We start from the raw sequence: 15,800 nt of genomic DNA, 5'->3' as shown, positions 1-15,800 counted from the left end.
ACTTTATGGTCCTATGTATCTAAAAGCACTGTAGTGTGAGGGGGAAAGCAAATAAATATAAAATATACTCAGGAAATTTATAAAGTGGAAGACAAATGTTTCCTAACTTTAAAAAGTAAAAGCTTCTGAGATCTATTTATTGGGTTCTAATACAAATTGTTGGGTATGGGGCAAGAGTCTGTGAGAAAGCCTATGCTATAATAACTACCTGACTTTCTACTACCTAATAAAGAATAACCACGTCTCCATTTTTGTCTAGTTCTAGCCACTGCTCAATAGCTTTAATTCTATATAAAAAATTGTTTAAAGATGCTGAATAGAGCAATTTAGCAAAATTGTATAAATAAGAATGGTATTTCACATTACGTTACACTAACTTAGTAGTATGTAAGCAAGGAACTAATCAGGGGGAAAAAAAGCCTACATCTTTATAACAGAATATAACACAGGAAAAGCACAAATTTTCAAAAAGGCCAGAGAGGCAGCTGGAGACAGCATAGTGGGAACTGCCCTGGCCCTAGGGCAGAGAGCAGAGAAAAGCAACAGCACCCCCAAGTGGAAGACAACGTCTAGCAGGCATGTCCAGTAAGAGACACATCCACAGAGGAACCATGACCTCTGATAAAGCCAGTCCAGAGCAAACAGGGCAGGGAAGACAGTCGTCCTCTTTCATTCCTTGCTTGCTACCTTCTAGTGCCCATATGGTAGGAAGAAAGAAAGGAGCCCTTATGTTGTACCCTGACCTTCACATGGGCACTGTGCCCATATACACACTTTAATAAATTCTTTTAAAACCTTAATTATGTTAGACTGACTTACGAGAGGTCTGGATTATCTTCTGTTATATTATTTTCCTTTCTTGTCAAGCATTTATAGAAAAAGCTACTAAAAATGTGACTTCGTTCAACAAGCTCATCTGAAGCCTTCTCCAGTAGAAGATACCTGTAAATTAGTACAACCACAAGGGAAACTGTTTAGAATTTTCTTCAATTACCTTTTATGAAATTACTGTTACAGCCAGTTAGATACAAGGAAATCTTGCATTTTTCTATGATTTGGACTTTCAGCTTCCCTTTTAGTTATCTCTTGCCTTTCAAAACAATCACTTAAAAGGAGAAACTGCCCACTTATTTAATAAATATTTATCAAATTGCTAACACATATTAACACCACCTTTACACTAGAGAGAAAAAAAGGGGGAAGGGGTTAGGAGGGTAGTATCTGTGACATAAACCACAGCCTAAAGAAATGGAAACAGAAGGAAATGCTGACCAGATAATCACATGCTAAATATAAGACTACAGTGTAGACCAATCTAGAAACATTTAGTAAGAGGAACACTCCTAGCTTAAATTCTTAATCTACTTCTACTACTACATGCTATATACAAAATAACCCCTCAGTGCCACTTTGTAACTCAATCATTTAGTGATTTTGCCTTTCATAATAAAAAACTTGCTATACAGGACAGTCAGGTCAGCTTTAACAATGTAATAGTTTTAGACAACTAAGTATCTGAAGTACGCAGATCAGCATGGTGGAAGGAAGACGTGTAGAGACAGAGAACTCAGGGCAGCCTGCAGCTCCTCCCATCTTCCATCACTCGGACCTGTGTGTCTGCATGTGTGGGAGGGGTGAGGGGAAAATCCCCCTGTGAAAACACAGAACGGTAGCCAGAATTCACCAAGACCAAGAACGGTATCTATTCTACAGTAAAACTAGGCAGTCTCTCCTTGGTAATAGGAATCAGTTCATTAGTCTCATTTTAGAAAGTGGTTAAGATAATGGTAAGGAAAATGAGAAAGACAACTGTATTTTTAAAACAAGAGTCTGGAAACTACCAGGCCACTTCTAGAAAAATTAACTGTGTCTCAGAAAGCTGAGACGCGTCAAGAAACTCAACAATACTCAATCTATTAGTTTGTGACAATGTGAAATTCTGAGCCTTTGTGACCAGAATAAGATAAAATTATAAATAAAAATGACAGTCTAAATGGTAGTAAATTTTATTTGAAAAGGATCTTTAAAAAATTAGATCTTTCAGTTGAGTGTGAGAAATTTTAGTTTAGGGACACAGTATAAAATGAAGGCCAAAACCAATTATTTTGCATGAAGAGCTCTGACAGTTATTATTGTCTTTGCTGTGGTTTGTTGTTGTTATTTGTTTTTGTTTTTGTATAAGCTAGAACTCATAAGAACTTTACTCAGGTGAGCATTCCTCAGCGTCTGAGCATAACTGGCTGACGCTCTGAACAAAGCTGGCTACGGCATGAGACTCTAGTCGGCCTCATTTATCAGCTGCATCTCTCAGGTCCCCCTAGAGGGCTGACAAATGATAACTGAAGAGTTGTTTCTTTTTCATTCCCAAAGTTTTGAATATTTTAAATACTTCCTCCACTACAATATATAATGCTCAAGAAGTAAACATCAAACACATACACACACACATAAAAACTGTCAAGGGGCTGCAGAGATAGCTCAGTGGTCAGAGCACTGGCTGTTCTCGCAGAGGATGGGTTCAATTCCCAGCACTCGCAGGGCTCACAGCCACCATAATTCTAGTTTCCAGGGATTTGATGCTTTCTTAGGACCTCCATATGGGTGTCAAACAGATCTCATACAATAAAAATAAGTACATCTAACCTGGTGGTGGTGGTAGCACATGCCTTTAATCTCAGCACTCGGGAAGCAGAGGCAGGCTTGTCTCTGTGAGTTTGAGCCCAATCTGGCCTACAGAGTGAGTTCCGTCCAGGACAGACAGGGGTACACAGTGAAATCTTGTCTTAAAAAACCAAAAATATATATATTTAAAACATGCTTGGTTCCAAAACACTATAAATATAACATCTATATGTATAATAATATAAATGGATACGTAAAAAAAATATTTAATTAAAATAATGAAAGAAAAAGTGCCAGGTATGGTGGTATATGCCTTTGATCGAAGCATTCAGGAGGCAGATGCAGGTGGATCTTCATGAGTTTGAGGCTAGCCTGATCTACAAAGCGAGTCCAGGACAGCCAGGGTGATTACACAGAGAAACCCTGTCCCAAAAACAAAAACAAACACACAAAACAGCAAGCAATAGTAACTTTTCCGCAATGTGTACTATTTACAGATGGTGAGAGAATGCAACTAAACTAGGCAACCTCAGTAAAACTGCTACACAAATATTTTCTGAATATCAAATCTTGCCAGGTTACTTTTGGCTAGAACTAAAAATAACTCAGATAAAGACACTTCTCTTCAGGGGGGGTACAGCTAAATAGCAGAGTGCTTTCCTAATGTGCACAAAGGTTCAATCCCAAATACTACTGGAAAAAAGACAATAAATGTCATAGTAAAACCTATAAAACAAATGAGATCATTATTATACTTACTTAAGGTAAAAATCAATGATCACATCGTTAAGAAACTCTCCTTCCTCTAAGCATTCCAGATCTTCATTAGTTACTCCCAAGCCCCCCTTGGTAGGTGGTGGAGGGTAAACAATCAACCTTTAAAAAATAAAAAGAAAGTCAAAATATAACTTATTACATTATCATATAAAATATTTATATGAAATAGGCAATGTATTTTATAACATAACTTATATTAATATATTATTAGATTTTTTATATGACACAGCTACTAGGCAGTAATATTTAGTAGCTAAACTCTATACAGTAAAATATCTGCTAAGACATAATCAATAATACTTTCCTACATTTTCACAAATCTGTAAAATTTCCTACATTACATAAATCTTTTGTATAACTTTTAACTTTCAATAACTACTGTAACAACACAAAGATTTCCTAATGCTACAACTTGCAATTCTAAATTGGAATCTAAAATGAATCTTTTGCATTCAAAAAGGCCAGCACTCAAAAGCCATTTAATCTTCCTGCTGGCCAGGAGGTGGACAATAAAGGAGGAACAAGGAAGCCTTGGGAAGACATTTCCCCTAAGAAAGTGCTTACAATATAAATGCAACAGAACATAAAGGAAACCATCAGATCATGACCAGATTGACAGGGGACCAAGCACAGCTCATACACATCCTCCTGGAACACCCTCTTAGCAGTCAGAGAGAAAACCAGAAGTGAATTCCAGGCTATAACCTCAGAATCATTAGGGCATCATTTCATGGGCAAATGTAGTAATTTAATAACGCTATAATGCTTGCACCAGAAAAATGTCAAGAAACCCTATGTCACTCACAGTTGATTTCATCTTGGCACCAAAGCACTTAAACAAAAAACTCAAAACTTTAAGTCTAGTTTGATAGTTTTTCTATGTTACTAGTTATTCCCTTATCCTGTGCTTTCAACTGCTTAAAAGGGGAGAAAAAAATAATTACTCAAAGGTACAGGAGTAATCTCCAATGTACAGAATATTGTGCCTTACCACTAACAAAAGACACATGATAATCAAGAAGCACCTTTCAAAAGAGAACTTAAATAAACCACAAAGTTCCTAAGCTGAGAAAATTTAATAAGCAAAATCATTTCCTTATCATATATTCATATATGAGATGTACAATTTCCAAAGCATGTGTTGCTACTCCAAAAATTTTCAATAAGCTCTTTATGCTTCCAATTTGTGGTGAGTCATTGTTTTGTTTTGTTTTGTTTTTCTGTTGTTGTTGTTGCTGTTGTTTTGTTTGTTTGTGTTTTTTGTTTTTTATTTTTTGTTTTGTTTTGTTTTGTTGGTTTTTCAAGACAGGGTTTCTCTGTGTAGCCTTGGCTGTCCTGGACTCACTTTGTAGACCAGGATGGCCTCGAACTCAAAGCGATCCGCCTGCCTTAGCCTCCCGAGTGCTGAATTAAAGGTGTGTACCACCATGCCCAGCTGTATTTTTATTATTCTTATGAATGATCAGGCACATATAAGCTAATTTTTTCAAACCTATTGTTTTCATGATAATTGGTATGTCCCTCACAAACAAAATTATTTCCATCACTAGCCAGCAGCATTAGTAAAACCGAAAACAGTTCAACAGGCAACTACTTAAAAGCAGCAGCATTAGTAAAAGCTACTAATATGGACCCTGCTACCGCAAACAGGAGATAACACAGTTCATACTTCTGAACGGGTCCAGTGGGCCTGACTTCTCGCCATTCTTCGTCCGGACTTGAAGTAATAGAAAGTGAGTAGCAGCCACTGCTTTGTTTCTGAAGGAAGGTGTAAGTGGGCTTGGTGGCATCTGAATTTGAGGGCTGGAAGAAAACGACTCTCTTATAAGTACATAAAAGCAAACATTATTTTTGAAAATCACAGAGTTAAGATCTAGATCTGTAACTGAAAACACTACAACCAAAAGAAATGTTTATCAGCGGGCTTGGTGCCTTCATATTCCAGCGCTCAGGGGGCAGAGATAGGTGGGATCTCTTTGAGTGCAAGGCCAGCCTGGTCTACAAAGAGAGTCCAGGATAACCAAGGCTACCTAGAGAAACCCTGTCTCAAAAAATAAAAAAATAAAGAACAAATGTGTATCAAAGAGTAACAACTATACTTTTAAAATTCCTACATATATATAATGACCAAATGAAAATATTATTTTGATCAAAAGGTTTCATTGATGGCTGAAGTTTAACCTAAAGTCCTGCTTCCAGTTGTGAGTTCTGCATTTAAAAAAGAAATTGACGTGTGGTTCAAAATTATCAAAACAGGTAAGTAATACTAGGAAAAATTCAACTTTGGATTAAAAAAGACTGAGTTCATATCATAAATTAATATTCTATTATTAAATGGTAAGTAATACATAAATTTGTATATGCAACATCATTGAGGCTATATATTTAAGCCTTTTCAGTACAGAAGACTCAAACCAAACTTAGGTACTTATCTACATGTGTGAACACATGCGTGTGCCACAGCAACTTAGGAAGTGCTTTTCTTTCTAGACATAGCTGACGATTATATAAGTATATTATTAATCTACAAAAAGACACAACATATTTTTATTTCTCTTATTTACCATTAACATTGTGCATGTGTGTGTTTATGATGCGCATGTGTGGGCATGCATGAGCCATAGCATGCGCGTGGAAGTTGATTCTCTCCTTCCAGCTTTCTGTGGGTTCCAGAAATTTGCACCACAAGCACTTTACCCAATAAGCTATCTAAAAGGCCCCTAAACATAGCACTGTTAATTACTATCGCATTGAGATAATGTTAGACTTACAGTATGTTGAAAAAAGGAAAACCCTGTTTATATTCTCTTAATCTTAAAATCAGAAATCAGTAAAACCTAAATACCAAAACTAAAAAATTAATACTGATAGACTATTAGCTAAGGATGTTGGTCTGATCCCACTACTTTCCCTACTAATATCCTTTTTCTAGTCTTTTCTTGTCCTTCAGAGCCTTAGTAGTTAAGAGAATAATGGTTACTTACTTTAGGCCACTGAGTCTGCCGCCACCTTTCACTTGCTGTCAGATCTGGATTATATAATATTGAGAAGAGCAGAGTAGTTTACCCTGTGTGCATTCCTGCAGATGGTGTTAACTATGCTTGCCTGTTTAAGGGGCTGCCTGCCATGTCTCTCCACTGCAAAGTGCTATTTTTCATTTTCTAATTTAATCAATGTTTGGGATATGGGACTTGAGGTTATACACATATATAACACATATATGCATACACACATATGCCAATGGGTTTTTATACATTAAATTCAGAATGCATTCATGAACCTGGTCAGCAGCAATTTATATACAGTGTTGTAGTTGTGACTTTGTATTCCCTTATTTATTTATTTATTTATTTATTTATTTATTTATTTATTTTAGTTACTGAACTCTACGTTAAGATTGTCCTCACCACACATTAATTCATTCAGGTCTTTGCTTCATATCTGCATCAGTATAGACCCCAGATGTCTATGTTGTCCTTTGGTTATAATCTCATCACACCATTGTTGATTTTGTTGAAGAAACTTTCCAGCTTTGACACTGGAAACTTATGTTGGTTCCTGTGTCCTTTCAACACATGTATCTTAAGCAGTGGAACAATTGTTACCTCTGTACCCTCTGTCAATTATGTTAGTCAGATGCTAACCTGAGATATTGACTTCCTCTTCATTTCTGCATCAGCAGCAACGGGGAAAGAGCAAGCTGAAGCACAGTAATAATGAATAAAAGAGCTTTCTTTTGAAGAGAGATCCTGAAACAAAGGAAACGCCTGAACCCAAGACAATGGGTAAGAGAGTTCTAATTGTCCATTGGTCGTACTTATTTCCATCATAATATCTTTCAATTTCAATTCTTCTCTTTGTGAAATGGAACTGTTTAACTCAAGGAAAATGAATTCACTGGCTTTTGCTATAAAAGAAAAAAGAAATCAATTTTTATCAGTATTTTTAAAGGCAATTATAATTAATCTAATTCCAAATAACAGTAAGGGTTTGGTTTTTGTTTTGTAAAATCTAACCAAGTATATTAGGTAACAACAGACAAATTGAAATTCCAGAATAGACAGCTGTTAATCAAAAGCCCAAATTCACAAGGTTTAGGCTTCTATTTAGTTCACTGGAATGAAAATTTCAAGTGGTACTGGCTGCTCTATCTGCTGTACCTGCCAGTTAAAAGGGGCTACTAAGTATTTGCTAATGAGTGTAAATGAATGAATCATAATTAAGCCATTATTTATTTTACTCTACCTTCTACCACAGATCTACCTGCCAATTAAAAAAGCATTCTGAAGCCGGGCGTGGTGGCACTCACCTTTAATCCCAGCACTCGGGAGGCAGAGGCAGGTGGATCACTGTGAGTTCGAGGCCAGCCTGGTCTACAAAGTGAGTCCAGGACAGCCAAGGCTACACAGAGAAACCTTGTCTCAAAACACCAAATAAATAAATAAATAAATAAATAAATAAATAAATAAATAATAAGCATTCTGATTAAAAACTTCCTTCCTTTTTTTTAACCAGCCAATTCAATAATGATCGCAAAAACAAACAAATTTTCAGTTCACTCACACAACTGCTAACAGCTCTTCATAATTCCACAATTTCTTGTTTTCTGGTTATGAACTTCCCTCTACTGTATGTAGTTAGAAGAGGTGATTAATTTTAGGGGTATAAAATTTAACTCACTACAACAACTAGCATATATTGAAAAGCAGAGGATAGAAAGAGATCAAAGAGGCTAAAACAAATACTACTAATCTTAGTTACCCAATTCTACACCAGATGCCACTGAGTTAAAAATAAATGAAGTTGGTATTTCAAGATACATATTTGCAGCTGTGTGTGGTATCAGAATACACAAAAAAGCGCTCAGTTCAACTCTTAGAAGTCTAGTATGTTTGTAAGCTTAATTAGCAGAAGCTAAGAAAACGCAGAATACAAAGATTTCTATATTTTATTTAATTTGGCTACTGTGTCACAGTTTACAATGAAACAATGGACAAAAGCAATCTCTTAAGGAAAGTCCCCAAGGCTAATGTATCTTTCTCTAAAAGTCACACATGAGCCCATAAAGTGAGTCTTAACAGACACAAAATAAATAAAATATTGTTTTTGCATCAAGTCAGATGAATATAATCCAGAGCAAGAGAGAAACTAAAGTACGTGAAGACCAAAATAGTCTTGAGTGACCAACCACTGGGTCACTGAAGAAATCAGGCAGGAATGAAATTTTAAAATTCCTATAATCAAACAAAATGAAAGCACAACTTATCAGAACCTTTGGGATACAGCAAAGGCAGTTCTAAGAGGAGAGTTTATAGTGGTGAGCTCTTAGATCAAATTTTTTAAAAATCAGAGAGATCTCAAATAAGCTAATGGTGCACTTTGAAGCCTTGGGAAACACAACCAAACCAAACCAAAAAGCAGTAGACTGAAAGAAGTCAGACCAGGGTAAACGTAATTACAAAGAATCAAGGAAAGAGTCGGTGCTTAGACAACAGAAAGATGGTGGGAAGATGCCATGAGTAAAGAAAGAAGGCTGCCCCCAGGCCTGGGGATCGGACAGGTAGAAGAGGATCCACAGGTAGAAGAAAATAAACTGACTCTTAAAAAAAGCATCCTCTGACTTCCACACAGGTGCGTGCACATGTGTGTGTAATTCAAGAAGATATAATACACACACACACACACACACACACACACACACACACACACACACACCAAGAGCTATCACAAGCAGCAAAGTTGGAAAAATACTAAGGAGTATCCCTAGGGCTATGCAGCTTTACTGTTCTATTCTTCCAGACCATTAAAAAGTAATTACCAGAGCTAGAGAGATAGCTCAACAGTTAAGAGCACTTTCTGCCCTTGAAAAGAACTTGAGTTTGATTTCCAACACCACATCAGGTTGCTCACAACCACCTAGAACTTGAACTCCAGGGGATCTGACATTTCCATGGGCACCTGGGCACCTGCACACACAAGGCAAACACACACATGCACACATGCATGCACACACGCGCACACACACACACACACACACACGCATCAAGAGAGGGTGAAATGGATGGAAAGAGGGAGAAAAATCTTAGACCTGATCAACACTCTCATCAAATGAACATAGAAAACCAACATATGAAAATCAGTAACTTTCCTACACATCAAGCATGTACTTGTATGCATGTACAAGTATGCACTTGCCATGTAGATGACATGAGAGCAGCAGCACACTATCTGAAGGTGGAAGGGTCCAGTAGGAGAGGAAAGGAAGAATGAGAAACGTGATACAAATATGAACAAAGTATATGAAATATGAAAATGTCATAACAAAATAATTGTTTCATATACTAAGTAAAAAAAAAAAAACTAACCAAGAAAAGGAATATAACTAAACATAAGTGACTGAAATACAGTTTAAGGACACAAAAATATTTTATCTCCAAAGTAAACAACATTTAAGACTTTTTAGAGGTATTCTTTTCACTTTAGGTGATAATTTTCCACAACTGAATAAAATCACATAAGTAAAATAATTTATCTAATATTATTAGTGGATAACATGATTTTTAATGCAGTGCAATTAATTTTAATCCAATGAAATAAAGACTAAGTCCATTAAATTATCTCAGAAACTATTCCTTTCCATATAACTTCCGAGATCCTCCTGGAATTTAGGGATGATCTTTATACTCACATTGCTGGCTTAACAGAGGGTTTTCTAACAGGGTCTGAATCTCTTCAAGGTACTTTGAGGGAACCCAGAGGAAGAGGATAGCATGGCCCCTGTTACTGTGGTCACCATCCTTGCTTTTCCACAGCCCGAACTTCTTTAAATGTGCGGTGTCCACTAACAAGGAAACCTCATTCATGGACACTGAAATAAATAAAGCAAACGGTTCATCTATGTAGGAATACAGCATCTCTGACACTTTCTTGATACACTGTATGCCTTAGGAAGGGTTTCCATTCCTGAAGTCAAACACCATGCCCAAAGCAGTTTGGAGAGGAGTACGTGTGAAGCTGTCAAGTTACGAGTTAACTGTCACCTAAGGAATGACGACAGTGGGAGAAACAGTCATCCCCGGGGAAGAGCATACCAACTGTTTACCCCAAACCAAATGGTCACCCGAAAACATATGCATACCAGTAACATTACGGGGACTAAACAAGTTGTATTGATATACATAAAAGAAAAAGAGGCTTGAGAAGAGCAAGAGGGGCAGGTGAGAGGGGCGGGTGAGAGGAAAGCAAGGAGAAAAATAGTGCCGTTTTATTGTAATCTCAAAAAATAAATAAATTAATAATGACAGTAGTTCATCTGAAAAAGAGGTGGACAATAAAGAAATGGTGTAACTCCTTGACACAGGCTGAAACAACTTGACATTCTCCACAGCCACTTGCCCAGCCAGGTTCATTGCTGCTCTATTCACAATAGCTAGGAAACAAAACCAACATGAATGTCCTACAACCAACAAGTGAATGATAAAAATGTGGTGCATATATACTACAGAATAGTATTTATCTGTTACAAAATAAAATATAAACTTTGCAGGTAAATGGATGGAATTAGAAAAGATCATGTTGAATGCGACAACCCAGACTCAGAAAGACAAAGGCTGTACATTGTCTCTTACTGGAGGCTCCTAGCTTCAAACTGCGGAAGCCAGGGGAGCAACAGGGAGGGCACAAGTAAAAGGGGAAGTGGAGAAATGGGGAGATGAGGGCTCTCTAATTAGGGAAGGAGCTAAAGACAGAAGGAGGGAGAGGGTAAAATAACAGTACAGCTGAAAAGGTCATAGAGAATAATCTCAAGGGTGAAGCTGGGCACCATCCTTGGTGGTAGCCATCAGCTCTCTCATGGGACTTAAGACTCATCACCAAGAGGGACATCATGATGGTTCTAGAAACCTAGCTGACTACCCAGTGCTAATGATGCCATGGATCTTGGAGGAGAACTTGCAATTTCATGTTACTAAGGCAGCATAAGCCCTACCTACATTTTTTGTTTGTTTGTTTGTTTTTCGAGACTGGGTCTCTCTGTGTAGCCTTGGCTGTCCTGGACTCACTCTGTAGACCAGGCTGGCCTCGAACTCACAGTGATCTGCCTGCTTCTGCCTCCTGAGTGCTGGGATTAAAGGCGGCATGTGCCACCACACCAAGTGTACTTCACACCCTTCGTCGAGGAAACTTTTCTGCAACAGACAGAAACCACTGCAGAAGGCCATGACTGATCAAAAGGCAGAGTTGTGGATCCCAGTCCCAACATACATCTACAAGACAAAACCTGCCCTGAGGCTCAGGGGCCACTGTGGAAGAGAGGACAGAGACACCGTAAGAGCTTGCGGATCAAGGGGTTCGCTGTGAGAGTGCATCTCCCACGAATGTCAGAAGCTACATCCGTGAAGTCTCACCAATATGACTTCCTACACATGAGCGGAACAAGGACAACAGCACACTAGTTCTTAGACACATGAGTGTTCTAACAAGGACTACTGCGTTACTATGTACCTTACATGTCCTCACGTCCTAAATGGTAATCCAGTCGCTGTTTAACCACCATGCCAGAGTGCTCCCAGGAGCTGAGGAACTGAGCGCTTCAATTACACCTCCACTGTTGCTTTTTACCCTGACTCAGATCGGAAGTGTTGTGTGTGCAGTTTTCTTCCTTGTTCTTTTTATCAGTTACTATTTTTCTTCTCTAACTGTTATGGAAATTTTTGTTTGGGAAAGAAGAGAACTAGCCTGTGTCTCTTTAAGCTGTACATACACCTCCATCCTGCTATACTGATGTAAGCTATAGTATGAAAAAAATCTGTTTATGCAAATACATACTATGTGTTTGTGTGCTTTTTTTGTCTTTAGTTCTTATCTTAATTGTTTTCATATATAGCAAAATATTTGTGCTGTCCAATTTTTATGTTTGTTAACCCTAAGAAATCATCAAGAGTATTTTATATTTGATTTATAGTCACTAAAATAATAATGTGTTCTTTTCGGTACTATAAACATTTTAAGGTTTTTTTTGTAACTGCTAAAAATGTTGACATGACACAGTAAAACCTTGTCTTGAAAAAAAAAAAGTTAACATGAAACATTATTAAACTTTCTTCACTTTATTTTCCATACCGAAAAGAGATGGAAAACTTGGGAAATAATTTCAGAACTTTTTCTAATCAATTGCTTTATATTCAAAATTACAGAAAAGAAATGTCATGAAGAGAAGATGTCTTACCTTGAAATGGGATTTTAATATACTTCGTTGTTAACTAAAAAAAAAATATGAAACAAAAATGAATTACTACTCCAAATGCATTTCTACTCAATTTTCTTAGTATTCACATATTTAATACTGTTCAATTTTTCAATTATTCAATTTTATTCAGTACCTAGTAAAAGATCTAAAGAAAGCAAAGCATTATCTCAATGCAAAGACTTCTTAGTTTTAGGGTTGTTTAAGAGTCCTTAACTAGCCGGGTGTAGTGGCGCACACCTTTAATGCCAACACTCAGGAGGCAGAGGCTGGCAAGTTCAAGGCCAGCCTGGTGTACAAAGAGAGTCCAGAACAGCCAAGGCTACACAGAGATATCCTGTCTTGAAAAAGAGCTCTTAAGAGGCTGTAGAGATGGCCCAGTGGTTAAGCGCTCTTCTAGAGGTCCTGAATTCAATTCCTGGCAACCACTGGTGGCTCATAATGTGATCTGATGCCTTCTTCTGGCATGTAGGTGTTCATGAGAATAGGGTGCTCATATACACAAAATAAATAATCCTTAAAAGAACCTTTAACTGTGCAAGTAATCTTGTCAAAATACTCATTGATAAAAATTACTGTTTTTTAAAGATTTTGGGGGCATATACATTTATATTATTACACATAAACTTAAAAACTACATATAGCAAGAAGAACCATGAAACAATCAGGAATTATATAAATGTTACATTCTTAATGTTTTGGCTATTTGTATTTGGCAACCTTGAAGAAAACATCTTTCCTCTCTTGGTGAGTCTAAAATTCTGAATGTAAATCCATATCTATCATATCTTGTCATTATCAACTTAAAACATCTATCTAGACCTAAAGGCATCTTAACCCCTAAAGAACTAAGTTTAATTGTAAAACTAAACTATCTGGTCTTCAACCCCATCAGAGACTTGAGAAGGGATAAAATTAATTACCTGAGTACACAGGAAGTGCAGGTTAGCAGCTTCCCAAATGAAAAACAGACAGAGACAGTTTGCTGCCTGAACAGTCACCCAAAATTCTCTATAATGTTGGAGCATCATCTTCAGCCTTCTGGCCCAGTATATATCTGACAGATATATTTGTGAAGCAGGAACTAATGAGGACTTGCTTACACTATCAGGCCGAGTTTGGCTGTTGACTGACTGAATCCAAGCTTGCCCATTTTTAGGCAGAATTCTGTCTGTGGCAGAAACAAGGACGTATTGCCCAGTGGCTTGTTTGGCAAATCTGAAGCCATCGCCACAAGGAGGTTCTCTGATGCTCAATACCCCAGTGCCTTCAATCCCAGCACTCAGGTTGGAGGAGGGAGGTAGCAATAGCGCTTGAGGGGAGGGCAGATCTGTGTGAGTTCAAGGCCCGCCTGGTCTACAGAGTGATTCCAGGACATCCAAGGCCACATAGAGAAACCCTGCTTCAAAAAACAAAAAAACAAAAACAAAAAAGGTAAAACTCTACTTTTCACAAGTGTGTTCTGAGGTTTTAAGAAATAGGACAACAAAAGAAATAGCAGGAGGCCATACAAGGCACCTGTCTCCAAAGAGAAGATCACTCTCTTCAGGATTAACCAAACTGGTAAGAGACTACTGATCAAACACACGTGCCAACGTACTACTTCTCTGTAAGAGACACCACAGTTTTCAGCACTTAGCTTGTATCCCCAGCCACGGTTAACTTTCCGTCTTTGGAGACTAGCCACCAACTGAACTGCAAAGATTGTTTTTACTACACACAAACAGAATACAAAAATCAGCTGCTTAATAAAGAATGGCTACAAAAGTCTAATAAATCTGACTTCACAATAGTCCCACACCTGCCAAAGGCAGCACCTCTGTCTGCTGCGTAACTTTCGGGTGAGCACCACATTCTGTTATCCCGGGCAAGCACTTCTTTTCAGAACCTCCCTTCTGAATGAGGAGGCCCTTGCTCTTTTTGATCCCTCTGCTTCATTAAACTATTTCCTCTGCTTATTGTCTGTGTCTATTCAGCCTAAGTGCTGTACGAATAACTCTCAGGACAGAACCTCACATGTCCCATCTAAAGCAGGTTTGTCCTTTGACAACTGCTCTTCCCTTACTAACAAACAAATCCGCTTATACTAATTTGGTTAAGTGTCTCTTCTGATCAAGTCATTTTTGAAGCTGTTGACCACATCAAGAGAAATAACTAGCAAACACAAAATAAATTTAAATAGACGGCATGTGAGTTCTGGGCAAGTAACAAACAGTGTCCAATGACAACACAGGTTTAATTGCATTTTATTTATTTTAATTTAAAAATTACTACATTTTCTAAAATACAAAACTCATATTGCATAGAACAAGTTGCCCAGTAAAGCCAAATGTGAGGCAATGGGGCAAACTGCAGTCCAAACTCTGCTCCTGTTGTTTCTACCACTATAATGAAGGAAGTAAACAGGTCAGACGACTAAGCCTTTTGCAGATTTCATTTAATAAAATCTCAACCAAAGGGTACTATAATCACAAAAGACTACATGTAATTAAGATAATCTAACTTAATGTAATCAAATACCTTTTTAGTTCTAGAACTATTATATATACACACACACACATATATTATAGCGTGCATCTTCCCATCCCAATTCTGACATGTTTTACTGCATACTTAATCTCAGAAAATACATCTCAGAAAATATAAAGTACTGCCTCTAGAAAATGAACATAGCTATTAGTTTGTCTTTCAGAGTCTATATAGCCATTACTTCAAAATTATTGAGAAATACTGGACAATGACTTCCTGTTCTACCCAGGCCTTCTACAGCAAGAATCTGATCCTGCTCTACATCTCTGCATGCTACTACAACATGCGACCTATGCTATATTGTAAAGCGGATAAGAAAGTGATGCTGAAGCAAATCCAGTTTTCTGACATCTTTCATCTATTTGAACAAGAAAAAGCTGACTGTAATGATGTTATGATCCTTCACTAATCAGAGCAGCTCTCTGAACATTTGTGCCTCATAAGCATTTTCTCACTCTCACAAGTGTTAACATTTTTTAAAGGAGCTGTATTTACTGCTGCACTTTCTGAGAGACACAAATAACCAAGTAAAGAAAGCTGTTCTAATTTACATAATTTCCCATCATTATTTTCCTAATCCTGCTAGAATGCAACTATCATATAGTGAGAAACTTATTTCAGTTACAAT

General features: G+C 37.4%; 1 protein-coding gene across 1 annotated transcript in view; it reads right to left on the bottom strand.

Annotated features, from left to right (window-relative positions):
- Senp7 (SUMO specific peptidase 7) overlaps positions 1-15,800 on the bottom strand; it is a 112,721-nt gene that overhangs the window by 12,256 nt on the left and 84,665 nt on the right. The window contains exons 12-17 of the mRNA XM_051150058.1: positions 12,626-12,659; positions 10,088-10,267; positions 7,044-7,306; positions 5,069-5,202; positions 3,382-3,498; positions 820-942 (exon numbers count right to left, since the gene is read on the bottom strand). Of these exons, the coding sequence (XP_051006015.1) occupies positions 820-942; positions 3,382-3,498; positions 5,069-5,202; positions 7,044-7,306; positions 10,088-10,267; positions 12,626-12,659 (851 nt within the window). The remainder of the gene's footprint in view (positions 1-819; positions 943-3,381; positions 3,499-5,068; positions 5,203-7,043; positions 7,307-10,087; positions 10,268-12,625; positions 12,660-15,800) is intronic.

This window comes from Acomys russatus, chromosome 8 (assembly GCF_903995435.1).
Source record: "Acomys russatus chromosome 8, mAcoRus1.1, whole genome shotgun sequence".
NCBI classification, from domain to species: domain Eukaryota; kingdom Metazoa; phylum Chordata; class Mammalia; order Rodentia; family Muridae; genus Acomys; species Acomys russatus.
Note: the sequence above shows the minus strand (reverse complement) of the source record. Positions and strands in the feature narration are given on the sequence as shown.